The 17,983-nt window shown below is 36.3% G+C and overlaps 1 protein-coding gene across 1 annotated transcript in view; it reads right to left on the bottom strand.

Annotated features, from left to right (window-relative positions):
* Window positions 1-2,205: 2,205 nt before the first annotated feature.
* The window catches only part of efna5a (ephrin-A5a), a 55,716-nt gene continuing 39,938 nt past the window's right edge, over window positions 2,206-17,983 (bottom strand). Inside the window, exons 2-5 of the mRNA XM_059526263.1 lie at window positions 11,784-12,076; window positions 3,732-3,797; window positions 3,506-3,580; window positions 2,206-3,388 (exon numbers count right to left, since the gene is read on the bottom strand). Coding sequence (XP_059382246.1) covers window positions 3,264-3,388; window positions 3,506-3,580; window positions 3,732-3,797; window positions 11,784-12,076 — 559 coding nt within the window. The 3' untranslated portion in view covers window positions 2,206-3,263. The remainder of the gene's footprint in view (window positions 3,389-3,505; window positions 3,581-3,731; window positions 3,798-11,783; window positions 12,077-17,983) is intronic.

Below are 17,983 nucleotides of genomic sequence, written 5' to 3'. Positions count from 1 at the left end.
CTTATAAATGATGACAATAATTGCATGTAATAATAATCTATTGTATGTCTTTATGAGGTGAAAAGCAGGAAATTGCTCAAATGCATAGTGTGTTATAGATTTCAATTGTTCTTTTTTACAGCATTCTGTCCGGCTTGTTCTAAATTTCAGGGAGCAGAAATAGAGCAATGCACAAGATATTTAGAGGCAAATCAGTGAGAACACTAGTCACCATTCAACACCATGTCACCAAGGAATCCCCCTCAAGCCTATTCTTGTTTAAACTAGCCAATGCCCAAGAGCGTCCACTCGTTCATTAATATTCATTGACTCCTGAGTGTAATAATAATGATGGGCAAATGTTACCATTTCTATCTAGAACAATCAGTTATCAGAAATCCCTGTATGCCTTGGTATAATTCTCTGTTTAATAAGAATTTGAAAGAAAACTGTGCAGGTTTCTTAAGGCTCAGCTAAATCATACAACACTGCTGAAATTCGTTGCAGAAGAATACTTGCACACTGATCATTGGAAAACTATAGGAAAATGTAATTTTTATTGTGTTATCATCTGAAACACTTCAGAATAAATACCATTAGCCCTTGAATTGTAACCTATTGGAAAATACTAATATCTTAAATCATAATACATAAAAAAAAAGACATTGGAAGATGTTTCTTACAACAATGACAAATTTATTTAATCATTTATTTGAGCTGCTCCAGCAAGTGTATTTACAAACAATGGCATTTGAAGATATAAAAACGTGTCATATCATAATGCAAGTCAGTGCTGTACCGTCAGAAACGTCACAGCAAATGTCTAATATTTAGGCAACACAGCCAATAAGCTAAGGGAAATGGTGGTTTAGATATCATGGTTTTCAAAGCTGTATGAAGAAGCAGGTGAAGAAAGAATTAAGAAATTATGTCTAACACTGAAGAAATATTCTCTGAGACAAAGACGATGTGAGACTACAGGAACACAATTGCCTTTCGGTGAAAAACCCAGGTTCAACAAGACCTTGTTCTTTACAACCTTTAAAACCTGAAAGTTTTGCATATGGACAAAAATAGATCCTGCAGTAATTTTACTAAAAAAAAAAAATAAAAAATAAGTTTCCTGAATTAAACCTACTAAAAATGGCCTTCTAGGTTTGTTCCCATGACAATAAATGGACGACAGCATTTCTTTTCATGGTGCAACAACAGAACATTGCAGACTTTTAAAAAATGTTTAGCATATGATTTAGCAATGACAGTACATCAGTGTTTTTAAGCATTGACCAGCACAAATTCCTATTTGTCTTAAATGAACTATTAAATATTACTCAAAATAAAAACAAGCACATTTAAAAAGTATTCTGTTTGCAAATGCATTTACATCCAGAAAACATATCAACAAATGTATCTGATATTTTGACTTTATTTCTTAGCTCCCTATTTATCTCTTATTTCTTTTCTGTTCCAAATAACTGTATGATATGATTTTCTAAACAACGTATGGATACACAGCATCCATGTTCTCCTGTGTTATAATTTTAAATGAACCACAGTAGCTAGCCAAACTTAACTACATAAAGCCAAAAGCTACGTTTATGTTGCTTACCAAACTGTCGATAAGTAGATGCGAATGAAAAACATGAAAACCATTCAAGGAAAACCAGGACGGGGGCAAATATTTACCCTGTTTTTATGTCTGTAAAGGCCATTACTATTGATCCCAGCAGGAGATCTCATCTTTCATCTTTTGGCCAAGTTCACCAGAGTAACGCTAGCCCGCGGCTAAACTGGACACCGCGCTCCTCCCGTGCTGCTGTCGATTTTTTAATTCCAGAAATAACCCACATGAGGCCTCGCAGTATGTGGTCTGCGTGCCAGGCACTTTGGACAACATCAAAGAGCCTATTAAATCATTTTAGGGTGTCAGCTGCCACCAGGGTGGAAGAAGCGTTCTGCTACTGTTTCAGTAGATCCCAGATGAGCGTTTAATGTGCACGGCTCCGTGTTAAAAAAGTTAATAAATACAAACGGCATGGTTGAAATGCACTTTGACAAAAGAAAATCCATGTGAGAATTCATTTCGAGGAAAATAATTTCATTACTTTCACTTCATGCTTAGAAAAAATTGTTTTTACATAATTAACAATTCAATTGGCAAGGTATGAGCCCATTTTGTTGACCGAATTAAAATGTTAATGCTGTTCATATTGTTTACTCTGAATGCAAAACAATTTCCTCCCTCCTATCCATGATAATGCACACCTTTAAGGAGCGACGTGACCCCTGACGGACATGATATGGAAACGTACTACTGTTTTTTCCCCCTGATATCATTTCAAGGCTTGACTTGCTAAAATATTAACCCATTATCATAAGTTATGCGGTTGTTATTCATCTAAATCAAAGGTAAGTTGACTGCAGCTAGGCATTTGTGTTCCTTTCTGAATCCTGGCTGATGACTAGTACAACAAAGTGTCAAGAGCACTAAGACTGAACAATAAATAAGAAAAGGATGATTCACCAAACAAATTATTATATTCACTCAAACGATTGTTTGGTGAGGTGCCGTCCTCCTAACAAAACATCGATTTTGGCAGCTACACTTGAGCATTTTACTTCAAGAACACCACATCTGCGTTTTAGTCCCATGTACACCTGTACACAATGTACAAAATGAGTGCTTATCTTTTTCCTTTATCTACGAAAACGCTTCAAAAATTGTCACCATTCACCTGAGCACTTGAGTCCACGCGGACTACTCGGGTTGAGATATAAGAAAGCTCCCTGCTCTCCCTCTATACAAGGGATGCTATCAGGCAACAATTTGCCTTGATATCTAGTAGAGTCAGCAGTTGAGTCCATATAGTGACAACGTTTTCCCACAATGCACGTGGAGAGGTTCCTAAGACAGTCCTCTTGCTCTGTTATAAAACTTCTTTTTCTGGACGGCAACACTGAAAGCGGTCTTTGTCATTTGAAAAACAGTCATTTTCTTGCTCTGCCCCCAATTACAAATCCCTCTCCAACGTCACATAGGGGCACTGAAAGGACACAGACCTATTTTTGTATGTGTGTCACAGTTTAGTGGGTTTTGTGTGTGTGTGTGTGTGTGTGTTTTTTTTTCATGGGTGGGGCTTTTGTTCATTGAAAACCTTCCAGTTATATCGCCAAAGGAGCGTTTTCCTGTGCGAGAAACTACTTTTTAGAGGAGAGAAAGATCTCAGTGTTTCTTAAAAGTGCTCGATCACGAGTCCTCCTGTGTATTTCAGGGATGTGGGATGCTATAAGGAGGAGAGGGAAGCCAAAAGAACCAGCGCTGAGGCCAACAAGGGCCCTAAAGTTTGAATGCTTCCGGCGCCGTTGACATCACCTCGCGACGGTTCGGCAGATTCGTGATTTGTTCCGTCTAAATGGAGGAAGAAACAGAAGATTAAAGTAGGTCTGTAATACCTGAGTGTGCAAAAACATTTTGACCTTACTGATAGATTTGGATATGGAAATGACTTTGGCATACAATACGAACCATTATTATTTTCTATAGAGTTGATGCTTCCATCATCGACTTTGACAACACGGTCGTTACCTTTCTCGCAGTTGTCTGTGGGATAAACATAAAACAGGGTGTTGTTAGGGTCGTGACATCATCTTTAACTCATTGAACTATTCCAGCAGTGATAAACTATGCAATTGTGACGGCGTTTTGTCAGAAGCCACGCCAAGATCTCTCCTGAGGGGCTTGTAAAACTTACTTGAAGGTCTGACGAAAACTTTCAGCCTCAAGCAGCTCCGTCTCCCATTTTCACTGACTGTAGAGGCTGTGGAAACATTTTAGATGGTCAATATTAGGCCCAATCGATCCATGCTGCACACTGTGTGTATGTATATATATATTTATATATACATTATATATATATATATAGATTTTTATAAAACATTTTCATCTACATTTAGTCTTTTAGCAAATGCTTTTATCCAAAGTGACTTTTTTTTATCATAATAGACAATATTTGTAGTGCACAATGCTTCAAGAGTAGCCCACAAGATGGATCTATATTTATTATATGAACTGCCTTTGTTTGGGGTTTGGTTTTGATTTGGGTTATATTTTATATATTTATACACTATTTTAAAAAATTAAAATGTCCTGGTAATTTTCTGCAATGTAGTGCAAAATTCAAAATACGCCTGTAAAAAAAGAAAAAAAAAGGACAATTCTTTCATAACAATTTCAATACATTGTGGCATATACAAATCCATAAAAATATGGCAAAATGTACTGTTTATTTCCTTTACACTTTTATATTAAATGCTAATATTATATTAAAAAAAATATTCAGTAACACTTTACAATAAGGTTTATTAGTTAACATTAGTTATCTGCATTAGTTAATATGAATAACTAATAATGATAATAAGAACTAATAATGAACAATAATTCTACCTCATTTATTAATCTTAGTTAATGTTAATCTCAGCGTTTACTAATGGATTATTAAAATCACAAGATGAGTTTGTTAACATTAGTTAATGCACTTTGAATTAACTTGAACAAGCAATGAATGACTGTATTTTCATTAACTTACATTCACAGAGATTAATAAATTGTGTAAAAGACACAATTGTGTATTATTTATTGTTCGTTCATGTTAGTTAATACATTAACTGATACATTATTGTAAAGTGTTACCAATAATTCTATTAATTAATATTATTGTTATGAAAATATTATATTTTTCACTTAACGCCAAGTTTAAATGCGATTAAATATAATTTGCGATGTTACTCCAAGTAAGCTATGAATGCATGCACCACTTTTCTTTGAAAGGGACTACATACAGTGCAAAACAATTTTAATTTGATTGATGCATCATGATTAAATTAAGCCAAAACCTCAATGTTAAGCCAGCAGCAGTTAGATAATGACCATCGTTTTTTGACAAGCATTCTAAAATGGTAACAATGCAACAGCTCCACGGGCTCAAGGCTACTAGGATCATATATTTCAGGTTTAGTCTATCAGTAACTCTTCAGATGCTACCTATCTTTTTCCGTTTGTGGATTGCTACATGCAAAAGCCTGATTTAAATGCTTCCACTGGAATGCACAATCAGCATTCATTTAGCTTCTTACTACTAGACGAGGGCGGTGCTACTTTGGCTATGCTGTTTCCCTTGTCATCTCAACCATGAGCCATGTTTCTCAATTTGTCCTCTCCATAAAGGAAAGCTCATTGGCACTTTAAGTAAAACAGGTAGACAGCCTCTGTCTCCACTGTCCGCTCTTTATGCAGTATGTAATGTAATCTGGCATAGTCAGGGAGCGATACAAATGAGGACCGGTGGGGTGAGGGGGAAAGAAAGGCTTTGGTATTTTACCCACAGATCACACTGGACGTAAAGGTGACAAAGTAATGAGCAATGCAACGCACTTCAATAAATCTCCTCCTTCCAATGTAATGAGCATGGACTGCATAAAATGCAATTTCCTTATAGTCAACGCAATATGTTCTTGATAATTCAATTGGTGAGGGTCGCTTCCACTGATGTGGACATGTATTTCACTTTGAAAGAAATAGTGGTTGGATGTCTTGTTTTTCTGGTTGGATGCTTGAAATTTAGATTATTTGACAATAAACTTCAGGATAAATAAGCTAAGACTAATGTTCACAGCACACACGCTCCATTAGTGGCAGGATGATGAATTAGTATCTCTTTAAATTTGTTTACTGGCAGGAAATATTTATTGAACATCCTTATCTTGACCACAGACATCACTAACAGCAGTATTTTTTTACTGGACAGCAAATTTGTGCTAAACCTTTCCGAGCTCTTTTCCTAACCTCTGTTGGTTGTGACCTTTCCACAAGCCTCTTAGATGTTGATTGGTCACTACATACATCAACACCTGCTACTTAAAGCTGTACTGGCAGCTAGTAACATCAACAGCTGCAAATGACAGATCACAGGCCGATAGAAACACCTGCCACTAAAAGCTCTGTAATCAGCTGTGATGATACAAATGACTTCTGTTCAGTTCAAAGACCATATCGCCTGTGACTGTGAATTACTGAACCTTACTTACACTGACTCTTCCAGTCAAACCTCATGAGTTCACCGTTCTGGTTTTGTTGAGAAAATATATGGGTCAGTGAACATAAGTGGCTATGATAAAGAAAAAAAGGGGGTTTGAAATGCATATGGCAAGTTCTCAGAAGTTTATGCTGGTATCAAATTATAAATTAATCACTTTCAATCAAATATTCAGTATATATATATATATATATATATATATAATTCACATGTGTTTTAAGATAATGTAAAGAAATATGTTTTTAGATGTATGTAGAAATTGATGTAAATTTACATATGATTCATAACTATATAAATGTTATGGATTGTTATTTCTCAGACAATATTAAGTTTTCTGGAGTCATGACATTTACAATATGAACTAACTTTGTCTTGTTATAAAAAGGTCAAAATATCTGACATTTTAAGATATTCGTTGATCTTTACAGTCATTACATTTAAGTCATGCATTTTGAAGGACTTCTTTGAATAAATGAAAAGATTTTTAAAAAGTGTCCTGTCATTGACCCATATATCTTTTTAACACTTTAAACCACCATGAAAGTGTTAAGATGAAGCTATAACAGGATCAGTTGCCTGTAGAAGAAAGAAAAAGAAACAGGAGAAAGACATGTCGGAAGAAAAGAATTATAACTCTTTTCCCCATTAGCTGGCTGGCTCATCTCTGAGCTTGCAGACATTCCCATAATGCACCATGGCTCTTCTAGCCTTGACCCCCATGATTCCCTGCTGTGTGGGGTCTCCAGCTGCACTTAATCTGCTGTCTCTCTTCTCATCCCCACACCCTCGTGACTGCGGGGAGAGCTTGGGTTAAATCAATGTGCTTATATGCTGTCTACCCTGACATACTGGGGGCTTGTGAGCCCTTAATCATGTCCCCACAAGCATATTTCCTTTGAATTGGGTGAAATTGCTCTTGTCTCATTCCTCAAGTCTTGTCTAGTTTGGAGCGGGATCCCAATGTTGATTGGAAACACCACTTCACAAATCCATTGTACATCGTTGGCTACTACCACAATAAATAACTGCCGAGCGTGAGTGTGCAAACGGAGAATCTTCTAATGTAACATCAGCATTGTCAGAGTCCAAAATTAACTTTTTGCCCAGAGACATTAATAGGATGCCATACCGCAGTGGGCATTTGGATATGTGGGGTGGGAGAGGGGACTGCGGATGAAAGATGTGCAGGAGTGAACATTGCTGTTCTACACAGGGATTCATGATTGATGAAAACCACAGCGAACCCACAGAAAAACATTCTAACAAAACTCTGCATTTCAGTGGCAACATTGTACACTAAAGAAATCTCTATTAGTCAAAACCATGACGCAGATTATTTATTTCTGTTTATATTACACAAAGTAAATAAATTCATATAAAATATGTCTTATCCCAAATATATATTCCAAAACTGTGGTAACACTCAATTCACCTGCAAATGCATGGCTTTATAAACTTTTGTAGCAGCATCATGGACAAGATCAGTCTTCACAGTTTAAACTGCTACTTGTCATATAAATATGAAGACGACCCGTTGGCTTTTAGTTGCTCCAATTTTCCTTTTCTTGCCATTTAAAGGGACAGTTCACCCAAAAAAAAAAAAAAAAAAATCTGTCATCATTTACTCTACTTTAGCCTTGTTGGTAAATAAAATTATGCTTTCTTTTGAGAAAAAAACTTTCATCATATCATACATAAACATAAACTTAAAGGTCTCCACAGATACCCTTAAAAAAAAAAAGTTCAGTTTAACTTGAAGAAACGGTGACAGAAATATATAATGATAGTACTGCTACTAATGATAAAATTATTATTAAAATAATTGTTTTTAAGGAATATTTACCAGAAAATGGTATTTACCAGAAATTATTTTCCAGAAAAACAAAACAGCATTACTGAAGTCAATAAAATAATTAAAAAATATTAAAAATTTTAAGAATTTGAGAAAAAATAAAACGTATTTCATAGAACCTTAAAATTTTATTTTTTGCTAAATGTTTAATAAATTCATGATTTCAATTAATAAAACAACCTTTTTGATTAATCATTTTTTTATTTTACCAAAATGGAAAAAAAGGAATCCAGAAAAAAAAGTGAATTTGGACAGACAAAGCCCTAATATTTAAAAAAAAAAAAAAAAAAAAGAGAATCTTTTATATTTCACTCATGAAATAAACTCATGGTTGGTGAGTAAATGATGAGTGAACTTTAATTCTGGTGTGGACTCTCGCTTTAAGTAAGAAATATTTTACATATGTGGTGCCACATGAAGTTCTGCAGAAGAAAAGGTCAGTTATGAAGGTAAAAATCTAAACAAAAGCTTTCTTTAGTAAATGCCTTGCTCAAGGTCAGGCTGTTACTCTTACAGTTCGACTTCAACCAAGTATTAAGTTGCAGTTCCTTAGAAAAATTACCCGTCACTCATTATTTACTCATCAAAGCCAATTTTTACCTGCAATTTGCACTTGACGTGTGTTAATTTTGGCCCTTGATTACCGTAAATGTAGCTGCATGAATGCTCAATGCCAGGAAGAAATACACTTCTCTAATTTCAAGGCTCTCGCCGAATTTCTTTAAACATAAACTGTGACAATAATCAACAGTCCCAGCTGTATTAGGATGATTTCATGGGTCACTTATATGACAAACTCTCATTCTGTCAGTCATCAGAATTCCCTCGCTGTCAGCATGCGGCGTGTAACTGACCTCTCGTTGGCAGACATTAAGACTAGACTACTACACCAACCCTGCTTATTCAAAGACACTCTACACTGTCACAGCCCGGGCTGCTCACCCACATCTCCTTTTCCACACAGCCGACATCAGATCCACCCGAGCTGCAGACAGCCAGGGGCAGTAAACCTCCCAGAGACACCACAATTCCAGCTATGGGTTGAGAGATTAGATGCGATGTAACCGAGAAGTCTGATAAATGAGGGAAAAAATGGATTGATGCTCCATCTTTTAGATAAGATGCGCACCCGTCTCTTTTCTCACACATTCTTGAGTGCTTTGAGAGCGCTTTGTAAGGCGGGGAATAATTTTGGCTCAGGTAGCGACTACGCCACTTATAAGCAAACCACAAAGTACAGGATTCTTATCAAAGCTACAAATCAGGTCTTGCTTTAAGCACAAAGTGGGAATGTTTCTGATTTACCTTACAGCATTATGAAGATGGAGGGACTAGACTACAAATAGCAGTCATGGGCTTTTGAAGCGGGCTCATATCAGACAGCATGCACTGCCGTTGGCCCCGCTCACGCAGGAGGGAGAGGCTGACTAAAAACCTTCCCTTGAAATTGGATTTCTATCCTCTGAGATTAAGATCAGACTTCCACATCGGCCATATTGGAAAAACATGCTGCCTTGAGCCATTCAGGATTGTGAGTTCAACTGCAGTCATCAGAGCATGTTCACATTTGACCTGCGGGGCCGGGCCCTCTGATCCCCCCTGATCGCTTCCTGAGCGGGCTGGGCACGCTGACTGACAGCACAGAGACCGTGCTTGTCACCCTTCTGCTCTCCTGGAGCGACCCCTCACTCAGAATGATTAGCCACCACACCGGCTAACAAAGACATTCTGTCTAACCAAATCATGAGAGGCAGACATCAAACTAATGAAGAGAATGATTCAGGAAAACTTGCTTCAAATAATAAATAGACAAACAATTAAGATTTTTTTTCCCTCTGGCTATATGATGTATTTTTTTAAATATATATGTATAGAATTCTTTTATGTACAGTATCAAATTATTTAATTTAAATGATTAATTAATTAAATATAAAAACAGCAACTACTGTTTTTACAGACAAGAGAAATTAACTGAAAATAAAATAGTATATATTACTGAACATATAAAAGAAACCTTTTAAAGACACATATAGACAGCAAATTTTATTTATAAAATTATTTTATATAGTAATATAATTTTTTTTAAATAAGTTACCAATTAAATAGTATATCATATTATATATAGTCAACACATTTTATTTATAAAAATATTTTATATTTTATACACTACACCAAATTACAAATAACTGTACAAATACATTTAAATAATAATGTAAAAATGTAACAGTAAACACCATACATTCATTTAAAAAAAAAATCACAATTTCTTTTTAATCAAAATGACAATTTTTTTCAAGAAAGTTATATATTATAAGCTGTTAAAAACAGGTGTTAAATAAATACTAAAACATATAGATGAATTAACTGGTTATATGTAGCATTTTTTTATTTATAAATATTTATTTAATTTTTATTATTTTATTATATTATTATTTTCTTCATTTATTCAAATTTCTTGGTATTAAAATATATTAAAATATATTCTGCTTTCTATGGCAATTTTTCCCCCTTAAAATTATTACATATTAAAAACAGAAAAACTACAGCATATATATTAATCTGCCGCTTATACTGTATTTTTATTAATTAATTAAATTATTTAGTTTATTTCTTAATTAATTAAAATAGCCTGGTATTACAATATATATTTAAATATCTTCTGTTTTCTATTTCTGATCGCAGTGATATGATCAAGGTTACTGAAGCCCACTGATCTTCTTGATAACATTGTGCAATCACTCTAAACTACTATGCTTCAACTTGATCAGACTGACACGCTGTTTATTTTGTTCCCTTTACTCGTAATTCCGCACAAATGGAGAAACTTCCTTCTCTCTTGAGAGAGCCCGTAACAGTTGAATCATGACAGAGTCACACAGGAGTGAGACGTGTGCTATGAATCCTTGTTTTCCAACTCGCATTAACTGTAAAATACTTTATAGTATCTGACAGCTCCATCACTTCAGTCGAGATGTTTCCGATCTTTTTATTCTTACTCACAGGCCTTCAGGAAAAAAGGTCTATTTTACTATGTGGCAACGTCTCCGATAGACACCCGCATTCATGCAAAACATCCATATCTCCTGCTGGGATCTAACCCCTAAATGCTATGTACCATGCATTCCTATCTGCCTTTTTTCTCACTCTCCATGTACTTATCTCCTGTTTCTACCACTTCCCCCTCCTCATTCTCCAGTTCCTTCCTTTCACATCTCATAAAAACATGTCCATCGTTTTATGCGCCCATGAGATCTGTCAGATCATCAGGTCGGATTCCGCCAAATCAAACGCTCCACTTCTCCTGCGTGCGCCTGCATAAATGAACCCATCACGGCCCTGAGCAGTCCGAGCTGTCGGACCACTCCTGTGCCTTATTTTGTCTTCCCACTCCCGCCCTGTAGGGATCTGACTCCAGTTGTAAAAACATGGGTTTAGATGCTTGTTTTTAAGAGCCCTCTCACGAGCAAACGAAAGCTGAGACTAGGAGTTCGTAACAAAGACTCTTTAGAGGAAGACCAAGATGTGAGCTTCATGTTTTCCTTGTAGCCTGTTTGCCAAGACTCCTGAAAAACAAAGTCATACTTGGCAATGACTTCCTTTCCTTAATGCTTGTAATCAGATACTTGTCTTAAAAAGTATACCATTAAGACTTGAGTTGCGCTATCCTCCGTGAGGACGCTAATACAACATCCTTTTCCAGGCAATGCAGCTTTTTCCACATATAAACCGAAAGCCAATCTAACAAATCTATTTAACATGCGCAGCGTCTGGTTTTGGATACAGAAACCATAAAACATCATTGAGATACAAATCACTTCTGCACACAAAAAAAGAGAAAGAAAAATCAACACGATACTCACAGATATAGTAATATTCTCTGCCTGGCCGAAATTCGAATCCCAGTGAGAATGGTGTGAAAAGCTGAAACTTCTCGGAGAACTTCAGCGGCCCGTTGGGTGAGTTAGGTCGGTTGCACTCCCAACGTTTGAAACCTTTCGCCGTGTGGTCACAAGAGCTGTAGCCATCGTAGTTGACCATATAGAGGACGTAGCGCTCCATTCTCTCCTCAGGGACTGTATCCATGTAGTGGGGACAGTATACGTCCAAATAATCATTAATGCATACGTCAATGTGGTAGTCTCCTCGGTAGAACCTGTTGTGAAAAGAAAGGCCGCAGTGAGTATATATGATATGAAATATTAGCCATTCAGTGACTCTCATTCGTACGTTTTACGAGCCATCAAGCCCCTACTTCAGAAAGGCCACTTCTGGAGGAAGCCACTTATTTGAGAGCAATTACCGCAAATGTGAAAGCACGTAAATCATCCAATCTGGGTCCGCTAGGGCTCACTGAGGATCACAAGGAAAATTAATAATCCTGTCGTTGACGTGGATGCTTTAAATACGCCTGAAAGAATGACTTTTTCATGGACGAGAGATGACAGCTTGAAATATGGCACTCCGAGGAATGCTTCAGCAGAAAAAATGTGCATCTCTCGTGCCAAAACAGCCAACTATTCCTTGTTTGTTGTAAATCGAGAGGACCTCCAGAGGATCTAACAAAATATAAACGTCAATGGAATATGCACGACTTCATTTCAACAAGGAAGTGATTTAAAAAACATAGGCTCCCATAGTGACGATGGAAATGCTCAGGTCAGCTATGTTTAGAGTCGCAGCAAAAAATATTATATACACCAAAACTGAGCAAACATGACTCGACTTATACAAGAAGGATGCTCATGATTCGGTGGGAACTTTTAGGGTGTAACCTAGTGGACACCCAGTAGGAACCCTAGGGAAAGCCAGATGAGCTTCCAGGCTAATGTGAGGTAAGCGTTGTGATCCTGCTGTGGACAGAAGCACAGCTGGGCACGCTGACACAAAGATTTCCACTCATTACAGACAATAAAAGACTATTCAGAGCAGATGGAGCTCAAGACCTATCAGATTATCATTATGTGGATTTCAAATGCACTGCTGGAATACTTAGTTTCCCTGTAGGTTTGGCCGGCTTGGCAATGGTCTGAGTGCGGGTGTATGTGTGTGTATGCATGTTTGGCAGTGTGTGTGGATGTGTATAGATGCTGCTCAAAATCTGCAAACACTTTAGGGCTATTTTGAACAACTATTATTTACTACTCTTGGGAGCGACATTATTTGAATGGAAAGCAAAGTCTCAGCTGTGAAAAACTTACATCCTGAGCAATCGCGCAGTCCAAATGTTTCCAGCTCAAAATCTGCCATTTGAAAGTGTGTAACATGCAAACATGTCTTTTTACTTTGTCATTGGGTGCTGGCAAAAACAAAGCTATTTCCTGATTAAATTTATTGGCTTCCTGTGTTCCCTGTCATCTTTTAAATTGGAATGATTCAGTCTAGTGCTGACAAAAATCAACAGGGTTATAGAGTTTCCCAAAACTGGTGTCCAGAGCATAGTATCATGGAAACATTACAAAACAAGAAACACACATTTAAAGAAGGTTAATAAAGTAGCATTTATTAATATACGTTCATTTTAATTTGACATATACTAGCAAATATTCAACGTTTCAGGGTATGCATGACCATTTGAGAGTTATGACATTTATTGTTTTGGACAAAAGTCCCTTACGAAAATAACTATTTTCTATTTTTGGAGAACTATAAAATGTCATTTATTCCTGTGGTGGCAAATTTGAATTTTCAGCGGCCAGTCCTCTAGTCTTCAATGTCACATGATCCTTGAATAATATGCATATTTGGTGCTTAAGACATTACTTATTTTTATCAGAGTTGAAAACATTTGTCCTGCTTAATATTTTTTTTTAAAAATGATACATTTTTTGCAGGATTCTTTAATGAATAGACACCAGAAAGCTCAAAAGAACAGTTAAAAAAAAAAAAAAACCTTTATAATATTTTGTAACATTACTAATGTAGTTTTTAACCAATTAAATGCATCCTTGCTGTAATTTCCCAAACATTTGAACTGCAGTGTAATTTTATATTATTTAAAGTATCATGAACAAACATGATTTGACAAGTAACAACATAAACAGCATATTTATAATTCAACATTATCTGCTGTAACATTATTATTTATTGTTAGTTAATGATACCTAATGCATTAACTATTGTTAACAATTAGGCCCTTAACTGTATAGCGTTAACCTTTTTTCATTCATCATCTTAAACTAAGCCCTAAACTAGTCACAGAATAGAGTCACGGCTCTATCAAAGTAAAGGTCATAGGTTCCTTTCACGGGAATGCGTGAACTGATAAAAAAAGTAAATCTTCAATGCAATGCAAGTTACTTTGGATAAAAGCACCTGCCAGACACATAAGTACACTGTGAAATGTGGTTTGAGTCCAGGCTAATGCCCTTTCACCTGTCTATCATGTGAAATATCTTTGCTAGAGGATACTAAATAACTATTTCCCTTGGGTCACAAAGGTAGAGGACCAGACAACGACATATTAGCTCTCTGGACAACAACACCTAAAGGCAACAGAGTGCTTTTCTATGTCCGTGTCAGAAAAATCAATAAGTGAGAGGATTGAGATACATTGTGTCACTTTATAATATTCTTACATGGCCCCTAAATCAAATGCCACCTCAGCAATTCATTTTCAATGTGTATCAGATGAGCTCCAGTGGGTTATAAAGAGATTTAACCCCATTAAACCCAATAACAGACAAACAGCTCATCAATGTTGGGCTTTCTTTCATGCGTTTGAAGAGCGATGGCCAGCTGGTCAATAAACCACACAATGCTGTGCCAATTCATCATTTGGATTAAAAAAGAAGCTCATTAGCTATTTCTATCTAGGCTACTAACACAAACATGGCACACTGCTGCATCAGAACAAGTCCTACAACAAAAACCTCCCATAACGATAATCCTCCTATTCAGTCGATTCACTCCATCGCTCTTTCTCTACGTGTTCAAACAGAGGGTTATGGGTGATGACCGGGGCAGACCAGAGTCTAAAGAAAGGCAGGACACCGGGAGGCAATGGGCTCATGGAGTTCATGATTAAACTTGGTTCATCCCAAGGTCAGACTCCTCAGACTTAACAATGGAATGAAAAATGAAGGAGTCTCTTCACTCAAGAATTTCCAACAGAAGCCAATTAAATTAAAAGAACTCTGAGGAGCTAGCACTGATTTTCCAAAGAATGGAAGAAATGGGCAAAAATTTCAAGCTGACATAGACAAGCCTCTGGACAAAACAGCATGATTGTTATTAATGGGAGAACTCACCAAAATGACAACTGCTCCAACATTTCAAATCTCTTCTATGGAACACAAAAGAATATATGTTGACTATTTTGAATTGGACCCTATCGACTTTCATTGTATGGACAAAAACATTCTTCAGAATATCTTCTTTTGTGCTTAGAAGAAAGAAAGTCATATAGTCAGCTGCAAATATGTCTTGACCCCAAAAAAATTCTAACAAAAGGTTTCTCAGTGGTTTACAGTAGTATCAAATGTACTTAAATTCATACTAAAAGTTTACCAAAGTTTGACTGCAAGAAAGGCCCCGTTTTCAAAATGGCAGCCGCCAGGTCCTTAAAATGACCATTACTCCTTTGTATTCCTCCTAGACCAGAAATATTGGTGCCTGATACATGTTTTGGCCATGTAATATTCTAATTAACATATTTGCATGATAGATAAGTGATTACAAATCCAATTATATATTAAAGCAATTGGCTACAAGCATATTTATGGGAAAAATAAGTAAAATTTCCCTTAAGTACAGGTACATGTAAATAAATTAGAATATCATGGAAAAGTTCTTTATTTTTTTGTAATTTAATTTAAAAAAGCAAACTTTTTTATATTGTAGATTTATTGCACACAAACTGAAATATTTAAAGAGTTTTTTTGTTTGAGTTCTGATGGTTACGACTTACAGCTTCAGTATCTCAAAAAATTTGAATATCTTCTCAAAGATCAATCAAAAAAATATTTACAAAACAGAAATGTTCAAGATCTCCAAAGTAGGTTTAATAATGCACTCAATACTTGGTTGGGGCTCCTTTTGCAATTACTGTCTGTGGCACTGCAGGTTGCTTTGATAGCGGTCTTCAGCTCCTCTGTATTGTTTTTCAGATGTTACTTATCTTCCTAATCACAATGCCCCATAGATTCTCTGTGATGTTCAGGTCAGGTGAGTTCGCTGGCCAATCAAGCACAGTAATATCATGCTCAGCAAACCACTTGGAAGTGGTTTTGGCACTGTGGGCAGGTGCTAAATTCCTGCTGCAAAATTAAATCAGCATCTCCATTAAGCTTGTCAGCAGATGGAAGCATAAAGTGCTCCAAAATCTCCTGGTAGATGGCTGCATTGATTTTGGACTTGATAAAACAAAATGAACCAACACCAGCAGACGTCAAGGCACTAAAATCATCACTGACTTCAGAATCTTCACACTGGACTTTGGATTCTGTGCCTCTCCAGTCTTCCTCCAGACCTTGATATCCAAATGAAATGCAAAATTTACTTTCATCTGAAAAGAGGACTGTGGACCACTGAGCAACAGTCCAGTTCCTGGGGTAAGGAGAAAAGTGCTTCTGATGTTGTTTCTTATTCAGGAGAGGCTTGGTTCTAGGAATGTGACAGCTGTAGCCCATTTCCTGAAGACGTCTGTGTGTTGTGGCTCTTGATGCATTGCTTCAGTCCACTCCTTGTGAAGTTCTCCCAAGTTCTTGAATCTGATTTTCCTGACAATCTTCCCAAGGCTGTGGTCATTCCTGCTGCTTATGCACCTTTTCCTACCACACTTTTTCCTTCCAGTCAACTTTCTATAAATATATTTTGATACAGCACTCTGTGAACAGCCAGCCCTTTCAGCAATGACCTTCTGAGGCTTACCCTCCTTGTGGAGGGGGTCGATGATTGTCTTCTGGACAACTGTCAAGTCGTTAGTCTTTCCCATAATTGTGGTTGCATGTTCTGAACTAGCCTAGGAGGTACCCAGTATTTATACTCATAATTAATAAAACTAATCAAGCTCAAAATGGAATATTCAAATTTTTTGAGATACTGATTTTTTCCTAAGCTGTAAGTTGTAACAAACAGAATTAAAACAAAAAACTCTTGAAATATTTCTGTTTGTGTGCAATGAATCTAGAATATACACAAGTTTACTTTTTTGAATTCAATTACAAAAAAATAAAGAACTTTTCTTTTTTTAAGTAGTCAAGGATGAATTTTGTTTGAGCAAGATGGTATACACTGTGCTGCCAACAACATTACAATGAGTCAAGCAATATCAAATGTCAGTATTCTCTCCCACCATCTTCTGAATTACTGAAAATTGTGAATTTAGTTTTGTTGGGTTTAGTATAATGCCACCTTTATACTCAAAAACATCTATAGAGGATGCATTCCATATGCATTACCTTATTAAAATTTAAATGAGTGACCATTTTAGAGGTTTCACACACAGGCCTCTGTTCGGGCTAATTCAGGGTTGTTTATGATCAAAGTTATACAAATCCAATTTAAGTTACTTTTGGGTGCAATAACTTTTACATTGAATGAAAAGTCTGTGTTTTAGCAAAAAACATGTACTTAGTAGGAGTTACATGACATAGGCTAAATTGTTTACATCTCTGGTTCACCCCAAACAATGATAAAACCTTACAGTATTCTCACAAAATCATGTATTCCATAAGTATGTAATCATGTCAGTGCAATTTAGACAAGTCCAATGGATTCACAGACCCAGAAAACATTGGGTTAGACACCAAGATTACTTGACTAAGTCAAATAATGAAGGAGTTAATGAAGGTGATATTTGAAGGGCTCCCTGCCCATCTTGGACACCATCTTGAAAATTACACCTTTCTAGAGGTCAAACTTTGGTAAACTTTTTGTATGTTATTAAGGACACCTAATACTACAGAAAACAGCTGAGAAACCTTTTGTTAGAATTTTTTTAGGGTTAGGTGGGGTTTTTTCATATATGCAGCCGCCTAATACATGTTTGGAATGACATGAGGGTGAGTAATTTGGGGGTGAACAATCCCTTTAAGCGCACCTCCTTACAAATTCTCATAGA

The sequence above is a fragment of the Carassius carassius genome, chromosome 36 (assembly GCF_963082965.1).
Source record: "Carassius carassius chromosome 36, fCarCar2.1, whole genome shotgun sequence".
Lineage (NCBI taxonomy): Eukaryota > Metazoa > Chordata > Actinopteri > Cypriniformes > Cyprinidae > Carassius > Carassius carassius.
This window is presented reverse-complemented; position numbering and strand designations above follow the sequence as displayed.